Genomic DNA, 25,643 nt, shown 5'->3' with positions numbered 1-25,643 from the left:
CATTTATTTATATATTTGTTGTCTGTTTTAGTCTACATGTAAAGTAAATATGTTCCTAAATCCTAAACGTTTATGCCACTATAGTCTACTGTGTGCTGGAATGTGTGACGTGCAAATTGGTGAGGTGTTTACAAAGAGGACTGTACCAATAACAAAAGTTTATTCCGTTTGATCATAGTCTGCCTTTGCCAATATAGACTGAAAGTACACACAGTGTATACTATTTGAGTTTAAATGAATGCAATTGTTTAGATCACTTGGAAAGATATGAAAGCATACGCCACTAAAAACGAAGTACGTGTGTCCGTGGACGCAGTAGATATAATGGTTTGCCCCGCCGTTCCAGTGTTGCCATGTCCGCTTTTTATAAGCTACTTTGTGCTTGTTTTTCTATAAAGTTGCTTGTAAATATTGGTAGTTGCGGGTTGTGTTTTTTTTTTTTGGGGGGGGGGGGCTGGTTTCCAAAGTGTAGTTGCTTATTTGGGGTCGTTTCCTAATGTTTAAACCAGTGTTTCTCAAACATTTTCATGTCAAGGACCCCCCAAATTAATATGTATTTTTCTGCAGACTGAAAACATTTTGTGCCAGAGACCCCCTTACCAGGTTTGTGTAAATGGTGTTTTTGGTGGATGTTCAAAATCTTTAACATTTCTTTTGAAAAATCTACAAGCTCACAACGCGTCGCATCTTGTAGATCTGCTGTTTTCAAATAGTCGACCTAATATAGGTTTAAGGCTGTACTTTTGATGTTAAAATACACAAAAACTATTTTTTCCCCCACTTTATTTGGCATCTATTGTAGGTATGCCCATATGATGACCACAGATATGCTCTAAAAGTGTGAAAAACATATTTTTCATTTCACTGCGCCTTTAAAGTGCTCATGGGGCCTAGTTGCTTATTTTGGGCTTGTTTTCATAGACCCAGTTGCTTGTTTCTCTCGCAACACCTGGCAACACTGCGCCGTCCTCTGCAGTATGCAGTGTAGGCTGCATGGCGTCACTGAAAAGTGGACGAGTCCAGAAACTTCACCAATGTAAATAATAAGCGTTAGCGGGTCTTATAACACTGTAGATACCAGGTTTACACGCACAAAAGTGAAACCTGACAACACACGCACTAGTTTCGTAACCAAATAATTTGTTAAGTATGCCTCGGAAAAAGCCATTCAGCAATAAACAGAAGAAGAAACAACTGCAAGTGAAACGGGAGAGAAAGAGAGGTGAGAACCTTAACGTGCTACGTTTTAGCCTGTTAGCTTCAATGCTAACGTAGCAGTTGGTAGTTCAGCAGTTGACAATATGCGCGCACGCGCGTGTGTGTGTGTGTGCTACGTACGTACATGTGTGCGTTTGAAACAGACATTGTTTACCTGTTTACTTGGCTTTAGGACTGAAGCTAATAGACCAGTATATCTAATAGACCAATGGTTCTCAAACTTATACATTTCAAGGTCTCCCCTTAACTCTGACAGAAATGGAACCAAATGGACCCGTCAGACTTGTAAGGGTCAATTTAGACCCCCCTAAAGGAACCCAGAGAGTCCCTGGCCTGGACCCCACTTTGAGGACCACTGTATTAGACAACAGATACTAAGTTGGAAGTCGGACATGATGTGTAAACATAGTCGGATTTAGAGTTTTGAATAGGTAAACATAGTCTGATTTAGAGTTTTGATTAGGTAAACATAGTCTGATTTAGAGTTTTGATTAGGTAAACATAGTCTGATTTAGAGTTTTGATTAGGTAAACATATGGTCTGATTTAGAGTTTTGAACATAAAACATAGTCTGATTTAGAGTTTTGAATAGGTAAACATAGTCTGATTTAGAGTTTTGAATAGGTAAACATAGTCTGATTTAGAGTTTTGATTAGTAACCAGTAACCATAACTTCATCCTCTAAATGTACTGACAATATCAGTCGGTGTCACCTTTGCTTGTGTGTTTTGCTTGTTTAACAGTGCAGCTGAAGATGCCTGGTAATTTAGTTTATTTGTGTAGCACCTTTCATAGACAGTGAACTGCTTGTTGGACAAAAGAGACATGGTAATAATAATCATCATCATCATCAATCATCATCATAAACCTTTATTTGTATACCATAAATACAAATCATGAAGCTCAGTTGTGCTTTACATTAGCCAGGGTACAGATTAAAAGTTAAAATTCTTAGTTAAAGGTAGGGTAAGTGATTTGCTTTGGTTAAAATAAGTGTTAAATAGCTCTATATTCTGATAGTACTCATTGCTATAGAGTGTTTGTTCAGTATTAGGAGTCTCCTTGTCTCTCCACCTCTTTATTAAACAGAAAATGCATTTTCGTTTCAGTTTCAGTTTCATTTCCAATTTTATCCAACCAGGACAGAGAACTCAATCAGGATACAGATTAAACAAGTGAAATTGGAAGTGATGACACTAAGAAATGAGCAGACAAAATTGGAACTGGAACACTATACAAATTAAGCTTAAAAATTGGTACTTTCTCCTGATTGGCTGAGATTTTGACACCTACCGAAAAATGTATTTTCTGTTTATTAAAGAGCTGGAGAGACAGGGAGACATCTGTTACTGAAAAAACACTCTATAGCAATGATTACTATCAGAATATAGTATTTTAACCTTTTAACAAAATACTTTTTGTTTTAACCAAAAAATATCACTTACCCTACCTTTTAAAGATAAGTTGTCAGTAAGAAAGTTCAATGGAAATTAAATGAAACAAAATGCCCTTAAGAATATGGTGAGAAATGGTTCTATATCTATATTCAAAGGCTAGGTTAAAAATATATTTTTATATGTATCTATTTAAAGATTTCAACAGAGCCTGCCCCTCTAATCTCTCTATGTAAAGTATTCCTTAATTTGGGATCATAACAGAAGAAAACGTCATCTCCAGGAGTCTGTGATGTAGGTCGGCCCTAACCCATAGAGAGTTTTATAAACAAGTACAGTAAAAGGACTTGAAAATCGACCCTGGAAGAAACGGGGAGGGAGCCAGACAGTGTAGTGTAGCTAAGACTGGACTAATGTGTTCTCTCTTTTTGTTTTTGTTAGCAGTCTAGCAGCAAATTGCTGAATAATCTTCAATCTTTTAATTGACCTTTTAGCAAGGCCTGTTAAAAGTGAATTGCAGTAGTCCAACCTACTTGAGATAAAAGCATGAGTTCGTTTTTTCAGCATCTTGCTGAGTTAGCAGTGGTTGTGCTTTGGCAATATGTCTGAGATGAAAGAATACTGTTTTGGTCATGATATGAGATCTAAAACTCAGAGTCTAAAATTACACCTAGGCTTGTTACTTCTGGTTTCATCAAGGGAGTTAGTTTGCCATGTCTTTTAAAGGCCTGAGTCTCTCATTTTGCTTTGAGCCCTGTGGCCAAGTAATAAGGTTTCTGTCTAATCCTTGTTTAATTTTATAAAGTTATTACTCATCCATGTATTGATTGTAAACAGACAGCCAGTCAGGGAGTGATCAGCATAGCTAACCTAACGTCCTCTAATGACTAGGCTATATGTACAAACGGGTATACAAAGTACAATGTAAAAAACATCCATCCACACATTCACAAGATACAGCATTTATAACCTCCACAACAACTCACACATAGGTCAGCGCTATGTCAGATATCCAATCTGAGCGTTTATTGATTACTGTCAGCTACTGTACCATCACAGTCTAGTAAAGTCATCAATTTGCCCTGCGTGCATCAGTGTGTCGCTCTGTTGCATTACTCTTTTGGCTGACAAATGTTGTGATGTTAATGGAAAAGTTGAGTGTAGAAAAATAGGTGCAGCAGACAGCAATCAGCTAGAGACTTTATACAGACTGTACAGAAAGCACAGATTAAGATTTTCATAATAAAAGTGAAATATCCACCATTTAGGAATTTTAGGGGAACAAAATTATTGCTGCCATTAAAGCACAATTTGGGTTATTAATAAAAGTAGTCATCCTATGGTCTGTCAAAAGCATGTCTGTTTCACAAATGCACAGCCCCTGGCAGCAATTATTTTGTAAGAATGGTTGCCTTCATATGGTATGTGCTTTTGTGAGATGTGAGCTTTTGAGGTTTCAAAAATAGGAAAGCAAACTTTCCCCAAAATGACTATATAGCATTTTGAGAAGAAATCATTCCAAGTAGTAGGGCTGCAATTATCGATGATCTTCTTAACGATTATTCTATTGATTACTTTTTCAATTAATGGAATAATCGAGAAGCGTGCTTTTATAAAACATTTACATACGTATATCAACAAATTAAGTAACCCGTTTTTTATACTTCGCACAGGTGTCATGCATAAATTGTGAAAATAGCAGATCCACAAGCTTAACGCACCGTGACGTGAGCTTGTAGATCTGCTATTTTCACTATTCTTAATAGTTTTTTGAATTTTTGCCCATAATGACATGTATTGCACTGTGTAAATGGTAATTGGACTGCATTACATAGTGCTTTCAGGCCACTCAAATGAACCTCAAAATGTACTTCACATTCACTCACTACACGCGCACGCACACACACACACACACACACACACACACACACACACACACACACACACACACACACACACACACACACACACACACACACACACACACACACACCACAATGGCACAACACCCTTATTCGTTACGTGCTACAATGCGGTTCACATTCACTGCGGAAGCAAGCAACCATACAAGACACCATCTTTCTCATCGGGACCAGTTAAGGGGTTCAGTGTCTTGCTCAAGGAGGAGCTGGGGATTGAACCAAGAACCTTCAGACTCCCAGAAGGCCGCTCTACCTCCAGTAGAGCCACTGCCACCCGGCATCGTGTGTGCGGCGCCACTCACGATGTGGGCAATTAATTATGTCTTTGACCTTTTGCTCTGTGTCTCCCAGGTGAACCGGGCTTCGGTGACGGTCCCAGCAGTCGTAATGCCAGTGTGGAGCGAGGGGGCGCGAGGCACTCGGACACCTCGGACAGTGAGACCACTGATATCAGGAGAATAAACCAGCAGCCCTCCACCAGAGATGGCAGAAATGAAATGAACAGGTTAGTAGGGCTGTCAAGATCATGATATTTTTAGTTGACGATTATTTGTCACACAAATCATTTCGATTAATGATTTAACTCATTAAGACCTGGAACGCATCTATGTCACTTTAGATTTCTTTGGCTATTCAAAAATAGCAGATATACAAGCTCATAGCGCGGCACCGAGTGCCGCGCTATGAGCTTGTAGATCTGCTATTTTTGAAAAATCTTGAAAAAAAAAAGTTTCGATTAAAAAAAAAAAACTGTTAGGATTTAGAAAACATTTTTAAGAATCGCTTCAGGTCTTAATGGGTTAATTGGGTTTTTGGCATTGAACACTGGAACATTTGAATACATATTTTTTTTAAAATATATATATATGTATATGTATCTGTTCAAAGTGAATAGATTCACGTGAAAGTGAGGGTCTTTTAACCCATTTGGATTCTAAAAACGCCTTCTAAATCCTGACCTAAGTTTTCTGAAAAACTTCAAATATTTATTGAAAAATTACAACAAACGTACGTTGCTATATACTGTACATGGCAACAGGAACCCTAAAAGGGGTTCCCGTACCTGAAAGGTATAGTTACAAATAAGGGTTCCTGCCCAAAATGGGTTAAAATGTTTACTCAATAATACGTAACAAAGCGCTCTCTGGCCTCCAGTCTTCATTAGTGTCTGGGTATATGCTAATGAAATCCTAAGGGACAAAGGGGCTTTTGTTGAGTGTCAGTGCATCATTTCTGAATGACCAGCAAGTGAGTCATCACCATAAATGTCTGACACTGTGCATGTAACACTTAAAGATGTTGACTGTTAAGATGATAGGAACGTGCATAGATAAATACTCGTTTCTATTAGGGCTTCAAAATTATGGCTAAAATCGTAAGGCTAGATCTTGATGTTCACACGATTGTTCTTCACACTGGTTTGGAGAATATTTGTTAACCCATTAACACATTGAATGCCGAAAACGGTCCGGACCGTTTTTGACCCAATTCTATTTTTATACATGTGGGCCACGTGGGGCGCTAAAACGAAACTTTGACATCACCCAAGGAGTTTCTGAGAAGAAGAGGCTGGATCTGGCTCCATGTCAAAAATCCTTCCGGTCGGCGTTTTCAATGTTATCTCCTTGACTAAAAGCTCATATCTCCATTTCTTTTTAACGTGGTGGAAACGAGCCGTTTTCGATCGGCGATCACGCTGCAATGGAGGATCGCGTTAGAAATATTATTGTTCCAGGCGTTAGTCGGGACCCTCCGCCGTCTCGCACGCACGCTTTGTTTACATGCACTTCCGCGTCTGGGCTTCTACAGCACGAAACGTATAACGCAAGTGGATGGAAGAAATGCAGGCACTCAACGTATAATATTTTAATAAACCTCTGGCACCCAATGTGTTAAGACCTGGAACGCATCTGTGTCACTTTAGATTTCTTTGGCAATTCAAAAATAGCAGATATACAAGCTCATAGCGCGGCAACGAGTGCCGCGCTATGAGCTAGTAGATCTGCTATTTTTGAAAAAAATTGATTTTTTTGATTTTTTTTTCAAAAAACTGTTAGGATTTAGAAAACATGTTTAAGATTCGCCTCAGGTCTTAATGGGTTAATTAAGTGATAAATGTTGCATTTATATAGTGCCTTTCTCCAAAGAAGCATTTTACAATATGCATCACATTCACTCATTCACACACACATTCACACACTGGAAGGATAATTATTATTATTATCGAGGACACTTGGGCACACAGCCAGGAGGAGGCAGGGATCAAACTAGGAACCTCCCTATACCAAGAAGGTTGCTCTACTTCCTGAGCCACTGTCGCCCTGATGAGATTCATGCTAATGCCTGAATTGAAAATAAAATCTAAAAATGACAAATACACCAGAAGACTAAAGTGATATATATATGATATATATATATGCTATTAATCATGCAGATTTAAACTGGGTCTCATAAATGTGTCCTTAATCATGCAGATTTATGCTGGGTCTCATAAACGTGTCCTTCATCTCTCTCAGTGATGATGCAGTGCCTGGAGCACTGATTGCATGCTTGAATTGGAAATGGGAGCTAATGTTTGAAAATTCTAATTGGAGCAATGTGTGTGAGCTGAGCCTGCAGATAATAAAAGAAAGAGGTCGCATATGGCACAGAGAAGTTTGAGATTCTTGTATGCCAGTTTAAGAGATACACACTTGTTCATGGACTGCGGAGCGTATGGGTCTGGTAGGGCCTTAGCCCTTCCATAATTCAGTTGTAATAATTAGTATTTTATGATTACATATGTTTAGAATGGCAATTTTCTACTTTACCCACAAATACCACTGTCTAGCTCAACCTACTCATGAACCCTAACAACGCATGAACCAAGCTGTTATGTGTTACATCAGACAGTGTAATTATCTTCACCCATGTCCATTACAAGTTAAATGAATGAATTAATGTTAGAAAACATGACACTTAACCTTATTCGTAAAACTATTAAGTGATTTCACCAAGGCAAAGCAGCCTAAAACAACTGTCAGTGCTCAAGGAGGGCTTTCTTTGGAAATTGTTCAGCTGAGGGTGAGAGTGCACAATATTGTTAATGTGCTTTATTAGTGGAAACGTCTTTAATTGCTGGTTTAAGACATGGCCAGCAATTAATCTGGCTTTCAATCCTGTTCTGCAGTGGCTGCACTTGTTGATTTAACATGATGAGACACTAAACTAATGAAGATAAACCCATTAAAAAAGGTCCTATTGAATTCCTCCTGCCAATCAGGTTCCGACTGCACTTTGAGAAGGAGAGTAAAGAAGAGGTGGAGAGGAGAAAGAAGATAGCCAGAGAAAAGGTTCTGCAGCCAGTGTCCGACAAAGAACTTGAGGTGGACATTGATGACATCTACCCCTCAGAGAAAGGTGGGGCCCTTATTATTCAATGCATTAACCTAAATTATTTTCATGGCTTTGCATAGTTTGGTGATTTTTTGGGGGGGACAGGTTAGTAGTTGATTACTAAGAAATCTGCACCAAACATCCACCATTGCATCAGTGCAAAGCTCTTTATGGCTACTGTACCTAAATATCAAATAGATTAATGCCTCCACCTCTACCATATTGTAAATGATGTAGTGGCATTAACACATGGTTGATATGCCTCTTCCTTGGGGGTTAGACAACAACATAATACAAACAGACCTACTAGCCTGATTGCTCTTTACTAGGCTACCAGCATGTCGATTAACCTCTTAACCTATGCCCTATACACATACTTGACCGCGGTCCCCTTGGGCTATCTATCTATACTATTTATACTTGGTCCACAAATGTTTTTTCCATACACCAAAACTCTTTGCCAAAAATAGACCATTTACAAGCTCAAAACCCATCATGTTGCGATACATTGTGAGCTTGTAGATCTGCTATTGTTGTCGAATGTTTGACCCAGAATATGGATGCTAGGGTTCATGTGGTTAAGTTAGCATTAATGGAAATGCATGTAAACAAAAATAGCAGTCACTCAAAAATCATTGTGGCTTCAGTGCCATGGTTACATTCTGTATCTTTTCAATTCAAATCCATGACACTGACAGCCATGTACTGTACAATCAGCCATGTACTGTACAATCAGCCATGTACTGTACAAACTTTCACCATCAGCAACAGCTTCTCATTATCATCAACACAGAAGTGTAAAAAAAACCACTTCTACAATTAGAACAATGTTGAACCGTATAGTGATGCAAAGTCAAACAAGGTAACAGGTAGTTAATCTGGGTCACTGCTTGACAGCTGACTTCATTATCCTGTTATGCTACCTACAGTGTATCGTTCCTGTCGGGCAGAACGTCATCATACAACAGAAGTGTTGCTCAAAAGTAGTGAAAATAGCCGACCTACAAGCTCACAACGCAACACGTGAGCTTGTTGATCATCATCATCGGCTATTCTCACTATTTTAAAACATGTTATTAAAAAAAGGAATGGTTTTGGACATACAAGGTTTCCACCCGACAGCGACGTCATAATGAAATGACTGAATAGCGTTGTGGTTCATTATTAAACGGCAGGTCTTGGTTTCCCGAGGAGGCCATCGTGGAGTTATGAGATGAAACATGAGGAGCTGTTGAGGAAAGAGGAGAAGTCATACCGAGACTACCTGGAAGACCTGCACTCCAAGAACCCACCCGGCTCGCTCAGCCACTTTGAACACAACCTGGAGGTGAGCCATTAAGGTCCAGAGGGGCTTTCAAACCCATGCATGTCAGGATGAGTTGGATTCTGAACTCAACCTCATGGTGCCAAATTTGTCTCATGACCTGTGCGTGCATCCCTGCAATCTGTACCCCCTCTATACTTCTCATTCTTGAGTCAAAAAAATCCCAAATGTCTCAAAATGATCTAAAATAATAAATAATCTAAAACAAATAAAAAATGAATGATATACACTGTATACACTAGGAATTCTGTTCTTATCATTATAGGGGTGAAAGGGTGCTGAGCTAACAGTAGAGAGAGTGAAACGTGTGGACAGAATAGACATTTTTATTACACTCTACATTCTCATTGTACTAACTTCTGCTAAATGAGATAAAGAACATACCTTGTCAACTTTGACTGGTGGACCATCCATAATAAATGCCAACATGCATGTTTTTGACATAGTATACATATACTGAACGTATTTTCCCAAATACAATAACCTATTTATGACATATTACGCTATCATCCCTCGCTCCTCTCATCCATCTGCCATTTTTCTTTCAGCCCAATGCATGATTGTATTTAATGCTTTGTTATTGACCATTGGTTGTACACTACTTTTCATGATGCATATTGGTATACGATGAGACAACTATATAGGGTATAATAATTCTCACAATATATTTGGACAGAATTGCAAAACGGCAAACTCACTATAGTTGACTAACAAGACCAGGAGACCTGGTTCTGCCAGACCCAGACTTCACATGACGTGTCAGCCTGTGTCTATGCCCATGTATGGACGAAAGGGGGACAGACTTTTATGGCTGGGGCCTAAGGACAAAGTGACCAAAACCTGTTTTTCGCCCATGTATGGAGAAAACAGGTACAAAACATGCCCATGTATGGACGAAAGGGGGACAGACTTTTATGGCTGGGGCCTAAGGACAAAGTGACCATGCCCATGTATGGAGAGAACAGGTACAAAGCCTCATGTAAGCCTGGGTCTGGCAAATATTAAGGGATTTCTGACACAGCCTTCCTTCTATGCTGAAGATCCTTGTAAGGCCCCACTGGGGTTGCTGATCCATCCTTTGTGGATTAGTTAGATGACTGGGTACACTCCTTGTTTTTATCATCACCCAGATCTTTAACATCAGATTCAGCCTGGAGAGAGGGAGGCAGCCTTTGTGTGTCTCCTGTAAACCGATTATGACTTGGCAGGCCTGCCATGTCACGTTCTATCTTAAAAGACCTAACCCCTGAACATTAGATGAAATTGAATTAGATTTTATTGCCTCCCAACTAGGGGTGGTGGAAATTGCTTTCGGTACGGCGTGATGTAATGGAAGAGCTCTGCTAACAGAGAACAGTCATTTGAATCTCCAACACACAGATATTTATTTTCTAGAATAGCACAATTACCGTATCATTCACATTCAAACATCCTTTATTAGAACTCCAGATAATATTGTTATGGAAGCAAGGTTTTCCCTTTTTATTTTGTAAAACAAAATAATGTGGTGACATCCAAAGATTTTGTCCAAATATTTATTGTGAATACACAAATATTTCCTTATGAATTGATACTGTGGTTTCCTGAACCAGGGTAATTAGTCAAATTTGTTGAACGGTTGAACTGCTACACACCCACTTTGATCTTTTAACTCCTTATAAGCCAGGCCGCTGCCTGAGATCATCCAGCAGGGCCTTATTGACGGTGCCAAAGTCTCGCCTTGTCACAATAGTGTAGAAGCTTAACCCCATTTTTTTACATTATTGAAACGAAGCGGATAAAAGCGCCAATTCTTTTATGAGGCTTCTTTAGGACCTACTGATGGATTCTAGCCTTGGGTACCAAACTTTATTTAGAAAAGTATCCATACAATTATCCATATCAATATCCATAAAAAAAAACAGGCAGATTCACTTTTTGCCCTATAACTCTTGAACCGTAGGTCATAGCATCAAAAGTATTTTTCCCTGGACTCCTTGGATCATGACGCAACTTTCCATATAGGTCCCGCCCATTTCTGATTTTAACATTTTCCACCCACGAAAAGAGAGGACAAGGTGTTCGCAGGAAAGTGTCAGGTCAGACAAAGCTACCAGGCAATTGGATGGATTTTCTTCGTGACCCAGCAAATAAGAGGGAGCTGTTTGCCTTTTTGACTTCCAGAACTGAAAAGTTCAACTGGCCACCATCCAAAGCTGTGTATGTCACATCAGGGCAAGCTGTGTCGTCTTTTGGTTCCAGTAGTACCATGACCTGTTGCAATCATGAAGAGGCAGACACCAGGATTCTAGTTCATGTACGGCATGCACTGGAGCAAGGAGCAAAAACAATCCTAGTGCGTACTGTGGACACTGATGTCATAGTGATCCTTGCAGGCTTGTTCCATGATTTAGTTTCGATTCAATCTTTGGCTGACATCTGGGTAGCTTTTGGTATGGGCAAAAAATACAGATTTTACCACATCAACATCATGTGTAAATCTCTGGGGGAGCCAAAATCTCGTGCTCTGCCTATGTTCCATGCATTGTCAGGTTGTGACACAACATCTGCTTTCCACAGTAAGGGCAAAAAGTCAGCTTGGCATGCCTGGCAAGCCTATGATGATGTCACAGAGATACTTGTCAGTCTGGCCAAACATCCCTTCCAGCTGCTGAATGTTGACAGTCAGCAGTTCCAGAAGCTTGAGAGACTGACAATTATCCTGTATGACAAATCCAGTCCTTTGATCTCCATCAACCAGACTAAAAAAGATCTCTTCTGTCATGGGAAAAGGTCGATGGAGAAACTGCCACCCACCCAAGATGCACTACTTCAGCATGTTAAGCGGGCAGTTTATCAAGCAGGCATCTGGGCGACCAGCCTACAAACAGAACAAGTTATTCCTTCCCCACACAAATATGGATGGACCAAGGAATCGGAGGCATGGGTGCCAGTTTGGATGACAATTCCAGAAGTCTCCAGAGCATGCAGAGAGCTGATCAAATGCTCTTGTAAAGGGGACTGTTCCACCTGCAAATGTGGCAAATCAAATTTGGACCACTTTGCAATTGCAAATGTTTGACTCACAAGACAATTTGTACTTAATTTGGTGCAAAAACAGTGATATTTGTAGAATTTGTTGCGCCCCCTATGGGTGGAAGTGAAATAGCATTGGCTCTGTGTTTATTAGTTTATTCATCAATGATACGAATTTGGGCAGATAGGACGGCGTGTTCATGATTTGTGATTTTTTTTGCCTCCCACAAACTTTAGAAGCCAATCGTAGCAAATCGGACTGATACATCTACATCACATGACCAAAGACACAGTGTGTGCCGATTTGTGTGAATTTTGGATTTAAATTATAAGAGTAATAGCAAAATATGTGTTTTGAAGATAACGCAAAATGGCGTAAAATCTTGAAATCGGAAAAGGGGCGGGACCTATATGGGAAGTGCGTCATGATCCAAGGAGTCCAGGAAAAAAATACTTTTGATGCTATGACCTACGGTTCAAGAGTTATAGGCCAAAAAGTGAGTCGGCCTGTTTTTTTTTATGGATATTGATATGGATAATTGTATGGATACTTTTCAAAATAAAATTTGGTACCCAAGGCTAGAATCCATCAGTAGGTCCTAAAGAAGCCTCATAAAAAATTTGGCGCTTTTATCCGCTTCGTTTAGATTATCTTGTTAAGCTATCCCACTACAAAGGGCGAACAGGCTTTTGCCGTTCGGGCCCCTTGGCTGTGGAACTCACTGCCTGGGGACCTCAGGCAGGCAAACTCAGTGTCCTCTTTCAAATCTCTTCTAAAAACTCACCTCTATCGAACAGCTTTTTCTTAGATTATGAACTGTTGTACTATTTATGAAATGTCTGATTTGTATTGTATTTTTTAACTGTTGTTATTGTAAAGCACTTTGTAACTTGTTTTTGAAAGGCGCTATATAGATAAAGTTATTATTATTTACATCATATTGCCCCCCCCCTCCACCCCCCCCCCCCCCCCCCCCCCCACACACACACACTCTTATTCTCTCTCTCTCTCTCCTTCTCTCAGACGTGGAGGCAGCTATGGAGAGTGATGGAGATGTCTGACGTGATCCTGATCATCGTGGACATCAGGCATCCGGTAGGTGATGTGTTTTCAGCTTAGTGATGCCAAGGTGGTGTTGTGACTCCCTGAGTGAGCCACTAGATGGAGACGACAACAAGACAATCGCAACAACTTGTTGAATTCTTGACACCAGTCCTGTCTGTCTGTGTTTGTATAAGTGTAAATCTATAAGTATAATAGAACATATTTAATTTAATATATACATATTTATGTTTAAAGGACATGATCATGTCATGACTAAAGACTTGAATGAATAAAGATCAATCTTTTTGAAAAGGAATTGTTTAATAAAGAATTGTCGTTAAATGTAATATGAAATCAAACTTGATGCACGAGGGCACATTAATAAGGACAGTGCCTACTAATAATAGCGGCTCGTGTACCGAGTAGCGACACATTTTCTCATTTCTAACATTTGTGTCACAGATATTTTAGGTGGAGAGATGACTCACCGCCTCAACAAAGAGTTTCCAAATTTGACCTAAATTCAAGAAGAGCCAAACCAAAATTATTCTCTGTAAAACCGGAATAATCATGTGTTCTCAACACTGACAAAAGTTACATTATAACAAATTACTACTTTTGGATCTAATGTGTTGGAGGTCGAATTTCGCCCTGTATAGAAGCCACTGGGAAAATAAAGGTTTGTGTGTTTGCATTCCTGACTTAAGTATCATGTGGTGTGTAAACCCTCCCAGGTGCTGCAGTTCCCTCCAGCTCTGTATCAGTACATCACGGGAGTGCTGCACAAACAGGTGGTCCTGGTGCTGAACAAAGCAGACCTCTGTCCGCCGCCACTGGTCATCGCCTGGAAACACTACCTGGCCTCCAAGTTCCCACACCTCAGCACTGTGTGCTTCACCTCCCACCCCGGTCAGCCCTACAGCACAGGTGAAGAGAAGGATGTGGCAGTAGGGGAGGGATGTAGAAAGAGAACCAGGGAGGGAGAATGGATTTGAGGGACGAATAGTGGAACAGGGAGAGACTGGGAGAAGGAGAGGAGTTGAAAGAAGGTATACAGTGGAGAAAGAGAGGAGACACAGAGACTGTGTAGGGGAGTGTCATGCAGCAAATGGCTAGCCGGCTATCGAACCATTAGAGCCCATGTGTTATGTGCCCTAACCACTCAGCTATCGGGTTGGCCCGCCACATTGTGAGCTTGTAGGACGGTCATCTAGTTTTGCTATTCATCTTATGATAAAGTATATAGTGGTTAAGCATGACAGCTGATAGCCCCCCCTGTGATGAGGAAATGGAAAACATGGTCATATGTAAAGGGGCTGACTAAACCACCTCTCATTTTATGCCGTACACTTTCACTTAGAGGGTATTTTTTGTCAGAAATGCTATTTGGTGGCAGGTAATCTCTCAAGACAGATTCAACTCAAATGTTTCTTTTTTTTTACCGAATGGGTTCCCAGATTGGGCGGCAGGTGATATGTATTAAATAATTTACTCTATCATTGGAAAATGAATAGCACAACAGGATGACACACAACTAATATGAGGTTTGTTTTCCAATAACATACACTACATTATCCTGCTCAAAGGGGATAGACACCCTTATTCTTGGCTGATACCGACAATAAGCTATATTGACCGACTTACTTTCTTATACAGCTACTTGCAAACAAAATCAATAATTTGACATGAAATATTGATTTAAATATACTTTATTATCTTAAAATATTCCGGAAACAGGCGAAAAATAAGCCTGTTTACAGTAGTCTGCCATGTATGAATTGGATAATTTGAGCTACCTTTCGCAAAAAAATATGTTTTTTTTTCTTTTTTCTGTAGTGTATGTCAAACCTCTTCTGGGCTCAGGTGTATTCTCAGATATTTCTGACTGATTTCAGTTGAGCAGGTTAGAAATGACAAAAGCCTATCATGTTGTTGCACTGACACCACAATAACCTCCCTCTGTCTGTACATAGTACTCCAGAAGAAGCGTACGAAGAGGAGAGGTCGGGACAAGGCTGGCGGTCTACTAGAAATCCTCAAGGCCTGTCAGGAGATCACTGCTGGTAGAGGTAGGACTCACTCTCTCACTCTTTTCTTAATCTGGTATAGGCAGGACTCACTATTCTTAATCTACTGGTAGCTAAAGGTAGGCTTCACTCTATTTTGTATCGGTTTTGAGCAATGTAGGATTCACTCAATTTGTTGAAAAAAACTCTGGAAAAGATCTAAAAATCCCAGTCTGGGTTTGACTGAGGCCTGGCAGGCATGTCTAATTGACTGCCATTGTGATTTGTTTGTCTTTTGTTTATAATAATGTTTGTTTTGCATGAATCAAGTGTCACACCATGATGGGATGTTGTTGTGCAGGCATAATAATATTAACACTTAGCACTTTAATAATACAGGCATCTGCCACTAGCGTGCACACCCATGTGTGCTGATGCTCCCAGTATTACGTCTGTCTCACTTGGGGTGGAATGCTACACAGTACATGTATTTAAACATTTTGGTACATACTGTACCTCACAGTCCAGAGCACAGTTCACTCTGCTACAGTACACAAGTACAGAAGATATACAAATACTATACATTCTTGTGTAAAACCTTTTGAAAAGGTTTAGTTTACACTTTACAGAATCCAATTTACTGACTTGATATGGCTGAGCACCACAGCTAGCAAACATTAGATAACTACAGTAGCTACTCTACAAGAAAGTTTATCACGATTCAGAAAAAAATTCCAATGTTCACTGCAGGATGAATTGAAGTTTGTAGATCTGCTATTTTTTGCCAAATGTTTGCCCCAGAATAAGGGCTTCTAGGGTTCATGTGGTTAAACAAGGATACTGTTCTAAGCGTGAGTTAGGTGAATTCTCACAACACTTGGCGTCCTCGTCCACACAGTCGACCTGTCCAGCTGGGAGCAGAAGATCCACAGAGACGTGGTCGCCGAGCACCTCGATGTGGATCGCTCAGACGAGGGGGCGGAGTCTGTGCTAATGGAGCACCAAAGCGACGCCGCCATGGAGATGAGCGGCCCGATGCAAGAGCTCTATAAGGACGGGGTCCTCACGTTAGGATGCATAGGTAGATCATCCATATAACTTCAGTTCATTTATGAGACCTCAGAGCTAAACACACATAAAAGATAAGTGTCTTCCTCCTCTCTGATTCTCTCTCCGTCTCTCTCTTCCAGGCTTCCCCAACGTTGGCAAGTCGTCTGTGTTGAACAGTATGGTTGGGAGGAAGGTGGTGAGTGTGTCTCGAACTCCAGGCCACACCAAATACTTCCAAACGTACTACCTCACCCCCACAGTCAAACTGTGTGACTGCCCTGGACTCATCTTCCCCTCCCGTGTCAATAAACAGCTACAGGTACATGTGTGTGTGTGTGTGTGTGTACTTGTGACCTTTACTGCGTGTCTAGACTTGCATTCAGTGGCTTGTCTCTTCTAGAATATCTCTCTCTCTCTCTCTCTCTCTCTCCTCTCTCTCTCGCTCGCTCGCTCGCTCGTTAAGAAAACCATCTTGGTGAATGGATTATTGATGATATATTTCAAAGACTGCTTTTCCAGGCCAGTGTTTGATTTTTTTTTGGTTGCTATCATGCCCTCCTTTACAATACACCAGGGGCCTCATTTTGCTACTTGTTTCTGCTTTCCTTTTAATCTGCGACCCTACCTTACCTTTGATCTTCATCTACAGTACGTCATCTTCCTGCTCTTGTATACAGATGTGTGCCTTACCTTTGATCTTCATCTGTGCCGTCCTCCTGCTCATGTATATAGATGTGGGCCATGTCCTTGTGTATTTCATTATGTCAACCAGGGTTATGTTTTTGCCCTTGTGAGTCTGTCGGTCGGTTTTTGCCCTTGTGAGTCTGCTGGTCGGTCTGTCCATCTGTCTGTTAGCAGATAATATCAGGCACCGCTGGACTGATCAACGTCAAACTTTCCACTCACACTCCCAGTAGGCCAAGAAAGAACCTCCACCCCAAATGTGTTGCGTCATGATCCCATTAATCCAGGGGGGGGGGAGTATTTTAAAGAATTTTTTTTGGGGGACTTTTATGCCTTTATTTCATAGGACAGTAGACTGACAGGAAATGGGGAGGGAGATGGGGGTTGACACGCAGCAAAGGTCGTCGGGATCAGGAATCGAACCCGTGACACGCTGTCAAGTTGGATTACCAGCGTAGGTGCCCAGACTGTTACGCCAACCGTCCGGGCCGGGGGGGAAGTATTTTGATTGTACAACCAACGGTTCAAGGCCAAAATGTGAAGCGGCCTGTTATAGTGCCATCATCAGGGCAAGTTGAAAAAAGTGGGGTGGAGGTTCTTCCTTGGCCTACTGGAAGTGTGTGTACAATGTTTCACGGAGTTCGGTGCAGTGGTGCCTGAGATTAGCTGCTCATAGACACACACACACACACACACACACACACACACACACACACACACACACACACACACACACACACACACACACACACACACACACACACACACACACACACACACACACACACACACACACACACACACACACACACACACGGATGGACAGGGGTGAAAACGTTATCTCCACCTCCTGGCCGTTCTGGCCTGGCGGAGATAAAAACGTGCAAACACATTTTATACAATTCAAGCCTTTACATTACATTCTTATCCAGAGTGTCTTACAATGTGCATGATTGGAGCAAATGGCATGAACCCTAGTCAACAAACGGCAGGATAAATGGTCACGTGCCGTAACTAGAGTGCAAAGAAATTGTTTAGTGCTACAAAGTATGTAACTAACATACCAGGTCAGACCTAGCATCACTCTAGTCTAAACAACATGCTATCTAAGTCTTGCTGCCAGTGTTTTGAGATCACCGCCAGTGATCAAACGGGCAAAATCCCAACAAAAATACAAAAAGTAGAGGTCGAAGAAAATCATCAGTTTGTAAAAAGTCTGTAATTTCTATATGGGTCAATGTTTTTAATTCACACTGTGAAAATGTGGAGAAATTCGAAGAATGTGCGGACAATAATGGTTTCTGTCAGAGGCATTATGAAAAGTGGCATTATAATCTTTATATAAGACAGTGTGTTGTGGCATTTATTATGCAATTATTTGTGTATACATTTCTGTTCTGTTCTTTAACTAAGTGTAGTTTAAGGACAGCGTAATAGCCTCAAATATTAAAAGTTAAATAATGTGATCAGAAAAAGTGTGCACTTACAGTATCTCTCCTACTCTCACATGTTTATGATCCATCTCTCCTCTGCAGATCCTGTCTGGTATCTACCCAGTGGCTCAGCTGCAGGAGCCCTACACAGCGGTGGGATACCTGTGTGAGAGGACTCCGTTCTTGTCTGTGCTGAAGCTCAGACACCCCAGCCTCCATGACGTACCGGCACATCTACAACAACAACAACAGCAACAACAGCAGGAGGGGCAGGACTCTAAGCAGCAAAGCTGGACTGCTTGGGACGTCTGCGAAGGTATCATGTCTCTTCTCTAAATGATGAATGCAAACACTCATAATTTCCAGTCCAAATGTGTTTCCGCTTGACGGTGTCCGGGTGGTGCAGGGGTTCCTGCCCACTACAGGGGAGACTGGGGTTTGAATCCTCCACAGTGCCTCCAACTTGGCCGGGCGCTCCAACAAACATGATTGGCTGTGTTCGCACTGCAGGTGGGAAGCCGGATGGGGCCGCAAATTGGCCTTCATCGAAAATCCATTTTTGCTTTATTGTTGATAGTGACGGTGAGAGAGATAGAACTGAGAGATAGAACCCAGGACCCCAGGAAGAATAGTTGTTGCTGCAGTAATAGCTAATAGGGATCCTAAAGAAAGAAACAAAGAGAGGGGGATTACATGCAGCCAAGCGCCTCGGGTCGGAATCGAACCTGAACCAGCTTGGGGAAATTCTATTGCCTTATTTATGTGGTATGCACTCTTTCTTACCAGGTGAGCCCCCAGTTACTGACACTTTGTATGTGTGCGTTTCCCCCCGTCCTTTCTTTTGTCATGCAGCCTGGGCAGAGAGACGAGGCTATAAAACGGCAAAGGCGGCTCGCAATGATGTTTACCGGGCGGCGAACAGCCTCCTAAGGATTTCCATTGATGGGAGACTGTGCCTGTGCCTCAGGCCACCTGGATACAGCTGCCTCAGAGGTAACTTGGAGGGAGGGGACGTTGTGAGTGCTTGACATGTCACATTTTAGAAAGTGTAACCATGTCAAATGCTGAACATAACCATGGAAGTGGAGCCATGGGTGGTTGAAGTGTCTCTTTACAGTTTAGAGAAGGCCTCTTGTTCTGCATGGTGTTCGAGCGTAATGGATATGACTCAACTCATGTATGCTCTGATTGGTTCAAACCAAATTTAATCAGACATCCCATCATTTCCATCCTGAGCCCTGTTCATTACAGATAATTTCAACATTCCCCATAGCTTCACAGAGGCATCAACATAGATAACTGTAACAAATTTGACCATGCTCTCTTTAAGGCATGTTTGACTCATTCTATTGGCATTAACCATTTGCAAAGAAAGTCTTAAAAGTTGGTAACCAACCGTTTTATTATTATTATTATCTATAAAAAAAAGAATCCACACAGAACCAGAGATATCGCTATCCAAAGATTTACTGCTCTATTCACTCCCTGGTTACTTTATTACTTAAAAATCCTGTATCTTGGCTCCTGTGTACTTTTTTTTTTTACCATGTATTTTTGGGTGAAACATGCTATTTTCAACTGGCTGCAATTATGGAACGTATTACCGCGATCTGAATTTCTTTTCCACGATTCTACGAGACTCCTGTGTGTGTAATGAGGGGATCACGGAAAACATTTTGTGACTACTTAATTTTTTAAAAAAAAAGGTTAATCTTAAAAAATGCTGGCACTGTCTGGGAATAAATAAATAAAAACTCTGGCAGGGAATGTGTTAATAATCACATTTACAGATTTTCTGTTCAATTGCCTTTTGAAATCTGGTTGATAGTGACTGCCACTCTGCCAGTCTGAGGCAGTCATTAAGATGTGAGTCAGTCATGCAACTTTTATACTTGGATTTGATTATTTTCATTTGTGAAAAGGCCATTTCACACAAAAAAGTGGTACCAAAGTAGGCATGTAGCTTAAGTGCACAAGACACAATCAGTGGTTACTTCTCTCTACTCACGAGTGACCAGAAGTCCTCCTCTTTAGCTCTGGCCTTCAATTCAATATCACACTGAATTTCAACAATCTCCATGTCAACATCTGCAGGTAACGTAAACACCTCCTGCATTTCAACTGACAGCTGTTCTATGTCGATATAGTACATAGAACAGTTAGAAAAGCAGCTACTTGTTCGGGATGAAAAGCAGTTTGTCTGTGAGGTTTTGTGACACTTTTTTAAGATTTGTGAAGTGAGTTAGCCTTGCATATCGCAACTGAGAGCTCTTCAAACTGAGCTTCACTTTGAATGCCTTGACTTCACTAATCATGTGACTACGCCTTGGTCTTTCCCTTGCAATTCTCGGTTGAATCGTTGAGTTTTGCTGTCAGATCCGTGAGGAAACCCATGTCCAATAACCAAGCATAGTGTGGGGCCGGTCCATTCCAGGCCGAACCAGCCGGTCAGGAAAAACAATAATAACGTGGCGTAGGCCAGCTTGTCGCTCAAAGACTGCAGAGTGCACTCCACACTGCTTTACTGAGATCTGATTGGCTCACAGTTTTAGGAATCAATGAAGGCTTCAAGCCACAGTGTCGGCTCGGCAGACAAATCTATTTGTGTATTGGGATCGATTGCTTTGAAGAGTCGTGGTCGATCGGTTGGTTACCCCTGTTAACAATATTCATGATAGAACAGATAAAATTGCCCTCTCTATTTTTCTTAGCTTTTCTCTGTGTTTCTACAATTCCCATAATAGTTTTGGTAGCAAATCAGAGACAGAAAACTACTCTGTGTTATGGCTGCTAATGGAGTGTTGTTAACTTAAAATCATGATTATTTCCCTTGCCAACTTGCTACAATAAAGACGTAGTGTTTCAGGTATGGCCCTTTGTCTGTAGGGACATTCTATCACTATCTTTCGTTATTTTGACAGAGCACTGTCACTTGAAGAAGATCTCTCTAGGATAGCAATAGGTTTCTTGAAGTCCAAACAGGCCTGCCTGTTTCTCTAACTACACCTGGTTGGGTAATGGCTTCTAGCAGACCCTACTCCACAGCTGAGACAGCACTTACAAAGTGTAACGTCTGATATACCGGATCCTTCGTTACACATTACGATGTCGCATGTCAAAAAGAACAGATTTTCAATAGAACAACGCAAGTCATCGTACAAAGCTGAGAGTAGCCATCTGGGTAGCAAAGACTCACTCAGAACGTTTGATCGGTTTGATTCACAGAGCACTGGGAAAATCACCCCGACCTGCCGGAAATCATAGCCATGCAGGGGCGGACGGAGGACCAGGGGGCGGCAGAGAGGGACGAGGAGGAGGACGGGGAGTCCAGCTCCGAGCCGGAGGAAGAAGAGAGGGACAGGGACGCGGACGATGATGAGGATGGGGACGATGAGGATGAAGGGTTGGGAGGCCCGGGGAGGAAGGACGACACACCGGCGTCATGTCTCTCTGTCAATATGTTCGACATCCTTCAGGAAAACGATTGCGAGTGATGACAGACGGATGGATGGATGTATGGTGTGGTCTGGCCAGCGAGGAAGAACAAGAGCATCTCTTCTCTCCTCAGCATCTCCCTGCCCACCCACCAGTGCACTTTCATTCCTTGTCTCTTTTTTTTTTGCATTCCTCCCTCACGTCTGACTCCCATCATTAACACTCCTATCTGTCCTCCTCGTACATCTCTGTACACTAACGTTATCCGCTTATATTAATTTACTCTCCTTGCCCCACTCTCCCCTCCGTTCCATCATTGGCTACATTTACATGGGCACCAGTATCCCCTTAATATTTGCAGGCACCCTCATCCATAGTTAAGATAAATAATTGTCCAACTTTAAGATGATATATTCTACCAACCTTATATTTTCAGTGACTTCTAACAGCCAACCAGCGTCCAAAGTGATCGCGGAATTCCCTGGTTGCCACTGGAACCAATATCTTGATGTTGTTGTATATTGCTAGCTAGCGGAAAATTGGGTAAATAAATATTATACTGAATATGACCTTAGTGAGGATCATGTGGTAGTATTAGTATACTGGTGTGCATATAAATATAATCTTCCATAATGTAGAAAGACCAGACCAGTGTACATCTCTTCCATGCCGTACTTCTGCTTTGCTTGCTTACCCATGCAACTCATAACTTTTTTTCAATATTTTCCCCCTCAGTATTACTTTTTCTAGGATTATGTTTGGTTTGGGTTTGGTTTGAGTAATATTACCTGCATGCGGTTGTTTAAAAATACATCTCCTTTCAGCCCATACAAAGTGTCTGCACTGTACAATCCAATCCATTCAGATTTTCAATCAGTTCATCAATAAGTGACCTCAAAGCTTATGATGCCAAAGTTTAATAAAAAGTCATGGTGACCAACTCAACTGACTGTGATGTCAGTTACCGAGGGTGGGGGGTGGGGGGGGGCCAGTCATGTGGCTTCCAGAGGATAGAACCATCATTTCACACGGTCTTGCTGTCCTCCACATTAAACCACTTTTTTGGGAGGTTGGCATTATTGGACCTGAGTTCGGTTCTTGGTTCTATCCAGTTGTATCGTCTTGGTTGTGTGTTATTTCAGTTAGCATGATTCTACCCATTCAGTGGTGCAGTTGAGAGTTTGGGTTATAGGGAAGGGATATGGATCATTTATGGCTGGACAAGATTCGATTTTCAAGGGTCAGACAGGAACGTTCTATGACTGTGACTAAACTCCTTTAATTCAGCAAGCCATACAGAAAGAGAGAGAGACCAGACTATTTCACACATCCTTTGTTGCTAGTAAGTGATGGTAATTTTATCACAACAAACTTTTTCAAAAATAAGATTTTTCATGGCTGTTACACTCCATCTAATGGCATTTTCCCCCCAACCTTCTTACTGCATTTGCATTATAATTCTTTCCCCGCTCTCGCTTTTGAGAACGTGAAAAACCTCAAACACCTCTCTCTCTCTTTCTCTTCCTCTTGTGACACATGTTGGCTCATTGCTACAATTCTGGAAGTGCTGTAGTATTTTGTGCTGGCGTTAAACATTTCACTCCAAGGGGAACACCGTCTACAGCACAGCGCTGTGTTACTGTGTAATACATCACTCTGCAGCCACACCATCGGTACTATCTACTGTATATGTAAAGACGTCATTCAACTCTATACCCTGCTGTCTCAGACACGGTCTTGTCGCTCTGGACTATTGTGGAAAATCTTAAAGAACTGACATGTAAAGTTTTGGAGAGGTTTTGGTTTATTGTGTGTGTATTTGTGAATGGTTTGAGTGCACAGTGAAATACTCTGTGTTCATTTATCCTTTTGTGACTCTTAAGAGTGTACAAATGTAGTTAAATTAACACAGAATTTGACTGTGTATGAAGTGTGTTTTTCTTGGACTATTTGTTGCATTCCTCATTTCATTCCATGCCTATTGACAATGAACTGGATTGCTCTCTGCAATAAAGAATAGTCATTTAAACACACATGTCTTGGTATTATGAGGAGTTGGAAAGCACTCTTGAGGCTATTATGTTTTTTCTTTTTTGCATTTACACATTAGCCATGTAAGAAATAGTCTGCAGTAACAAATATATTGCTTAATATGCAAGAGAGAGCCCATTCACCTATTCCAGTACAATAGCTTGGACACATTTAATTAGATGTCAAAGCATGAAAGTGGTCTTTATAAACTACTGGGAGAGTCTGAGATGTTAATTTATTCTCAGCAAGAATAGAACTGTATCCCAAAAGCTGTCCTGTAATAATGGAAGGGATTTGCCAAAGGTACAGCGATTGTAATGAAATGTTATGAGCTTGGAACTGCACTGTTCCCAGGGCTAATTAAAGGCCTCCATAGCCTATCGCTAGGTGAATTTCCAGACATGTATTTCTTCATTTGAAGCTAGATATCACAAATAAAACTGTCATAATTTTCTCAGAGCAAATACAATGAATTGACTAAATTGCTCCCTCAAAGCACTTAAACTGGCTTCAGCATTTTAATTAAAAAAAGACTCCATCACAAGGGCTTAAAGATGCAGTTTGGGTGTAAACTTTAATGCCATCATCTCACGCACATGCAATGTATTGACCTCTCCAAGATGACGTCTCTAGGCATGATCTTGTCAGTCAAGTAGTTAAGTACTAGATGCTTCAAATTTATATTCCATTCGAGACCGTATGGTGTAACTCAGTGTTATAACTCTGTCGTTATGTCAGCTCGCTCATCAACCACCCATTTGTTTGAGATCCGCCCATAGAAAACACATTAAATTGGTCTAACAACTATAAAAGTGTGGGCTGTCTTAAGTCTGTTAGTTGGAATAATGACAATCATTACAGAGAATTGCAATAACTATTGTTTATGCACTGGAAGTTGGTGGAAATCCCTTGCCTTGCATAATGTGGACACAGTGCCAAATTGTATTGTACTTTGTTAGCTTTATTTGCTGACTAGATAAACCAAGATTGGAGTGGGGAGGTGAGTTTTAGTAAAGAGGGGAACTCATCTGGAATTGTTTCCGATTGACAGACATCACCATGAGCTGCCTGATTTCCTCAAGCTCCAGTTTTAAGTACGATGTGAGGTAAAGGCTGTATGGTAATAATTACAGCCAGACAAAGACTCCAGATTTACTGGCTCGAGTGACACCATAAATTTAGAAAGCTGTTAATTAAATTCTGGTGTGTTGAATGTTTTTTTTCCCTTTTTTTTTACTGCAGCAATGGTCGCGCCAATAATGCCCATGTGGTTTGAATTTGGAACAGTTTCTTTTCTTTCTCTCTCCCTCCCAAAGACTCATTTGGGGAAAGCTTTCTCATGACGTAGTCAGGTCCTGCTAAGGACTACCTCCTTCACCTCTTTCTCGCTCCCAATGTGACCCCAAATAACATGTGGGTGAGACCCTTTTCTAGTAATGACACGGTTTCACATGAGAGCCAGAACACGGAGCAGACCTGAAAAAATGTTCAAGTCTGGTTCACAAACTCCCCTGGGTGTAGCATGAGTGCGCGCATGTAGGCACATGCATGCACACACACTCACAGCTGATGCAGCTAATAAATAGGGCACTTGGGAAGCTGTAATAACTCTTTCAGGAGGAGGGAGAACAACACAGGTGTGTTAGAACCAAATTAAAAGAAAAACATCATGGATTGAAAATGTCCCTCTTGGCTCTATTAAAGCACCTAG

At 41.1% G+C, this 25,643-nt stretch overlaps 1 protein-coding gene across 1 annotated transcript; it reads left to right on the top strand.

Moving 5' to 3' along the window:
* Positions 1-985: 985 nt before the first annotated feature.
* On the top strand, positions 986-23,932 carry gnl1 (guanine nucleotide binding protein-like 1). The gene is made up of 12 exons (XM_080426422.1): positions 986-1,222; positions 4,886-5,039; positions 7,797-7,933; positions 9,085-9,236; positions 13,273-13,344; positions 14,028-14,220; positions 15,267-15,362; positions 16,198-16,380; positions 16,490-16,668; positions 18,569-18,782; positions 19,319-19,459; positions 21,692-23,932. Exons 1-12 carry the CDS (start codon positions 1,150-1,152, stop codon positions 21,958-21,960), a joined length of 1,863 nt encoding a protein of 620 aa, XP_080282548.1. The 5' UTR covers positions 986-1,149; the 3' UTR covers positions 21,961-23,932.
* The last annotated feature ends 1,711 nt before the right edge of the window (positions 23,933-25,643 follow it).

The sequence above is a fragment of the Gymnoscopelus braueri genome, assembly GCF_963280865.1.
Source record: "Gymnoscopelus braueri genome assembly, chromosome: 4".
NCBI classification, from domain to species: Eukaryota; Metazoa; Chordata; class Actinopteri; order Myctophiformes; family Myctophidae; genus Gymnoscopelus; species Gymnoscopelus braueri.
Note: the sequence above shows the minus strand (reverse complement) of the source record. Positions and strands in the feature narration are given on the sequence as shown.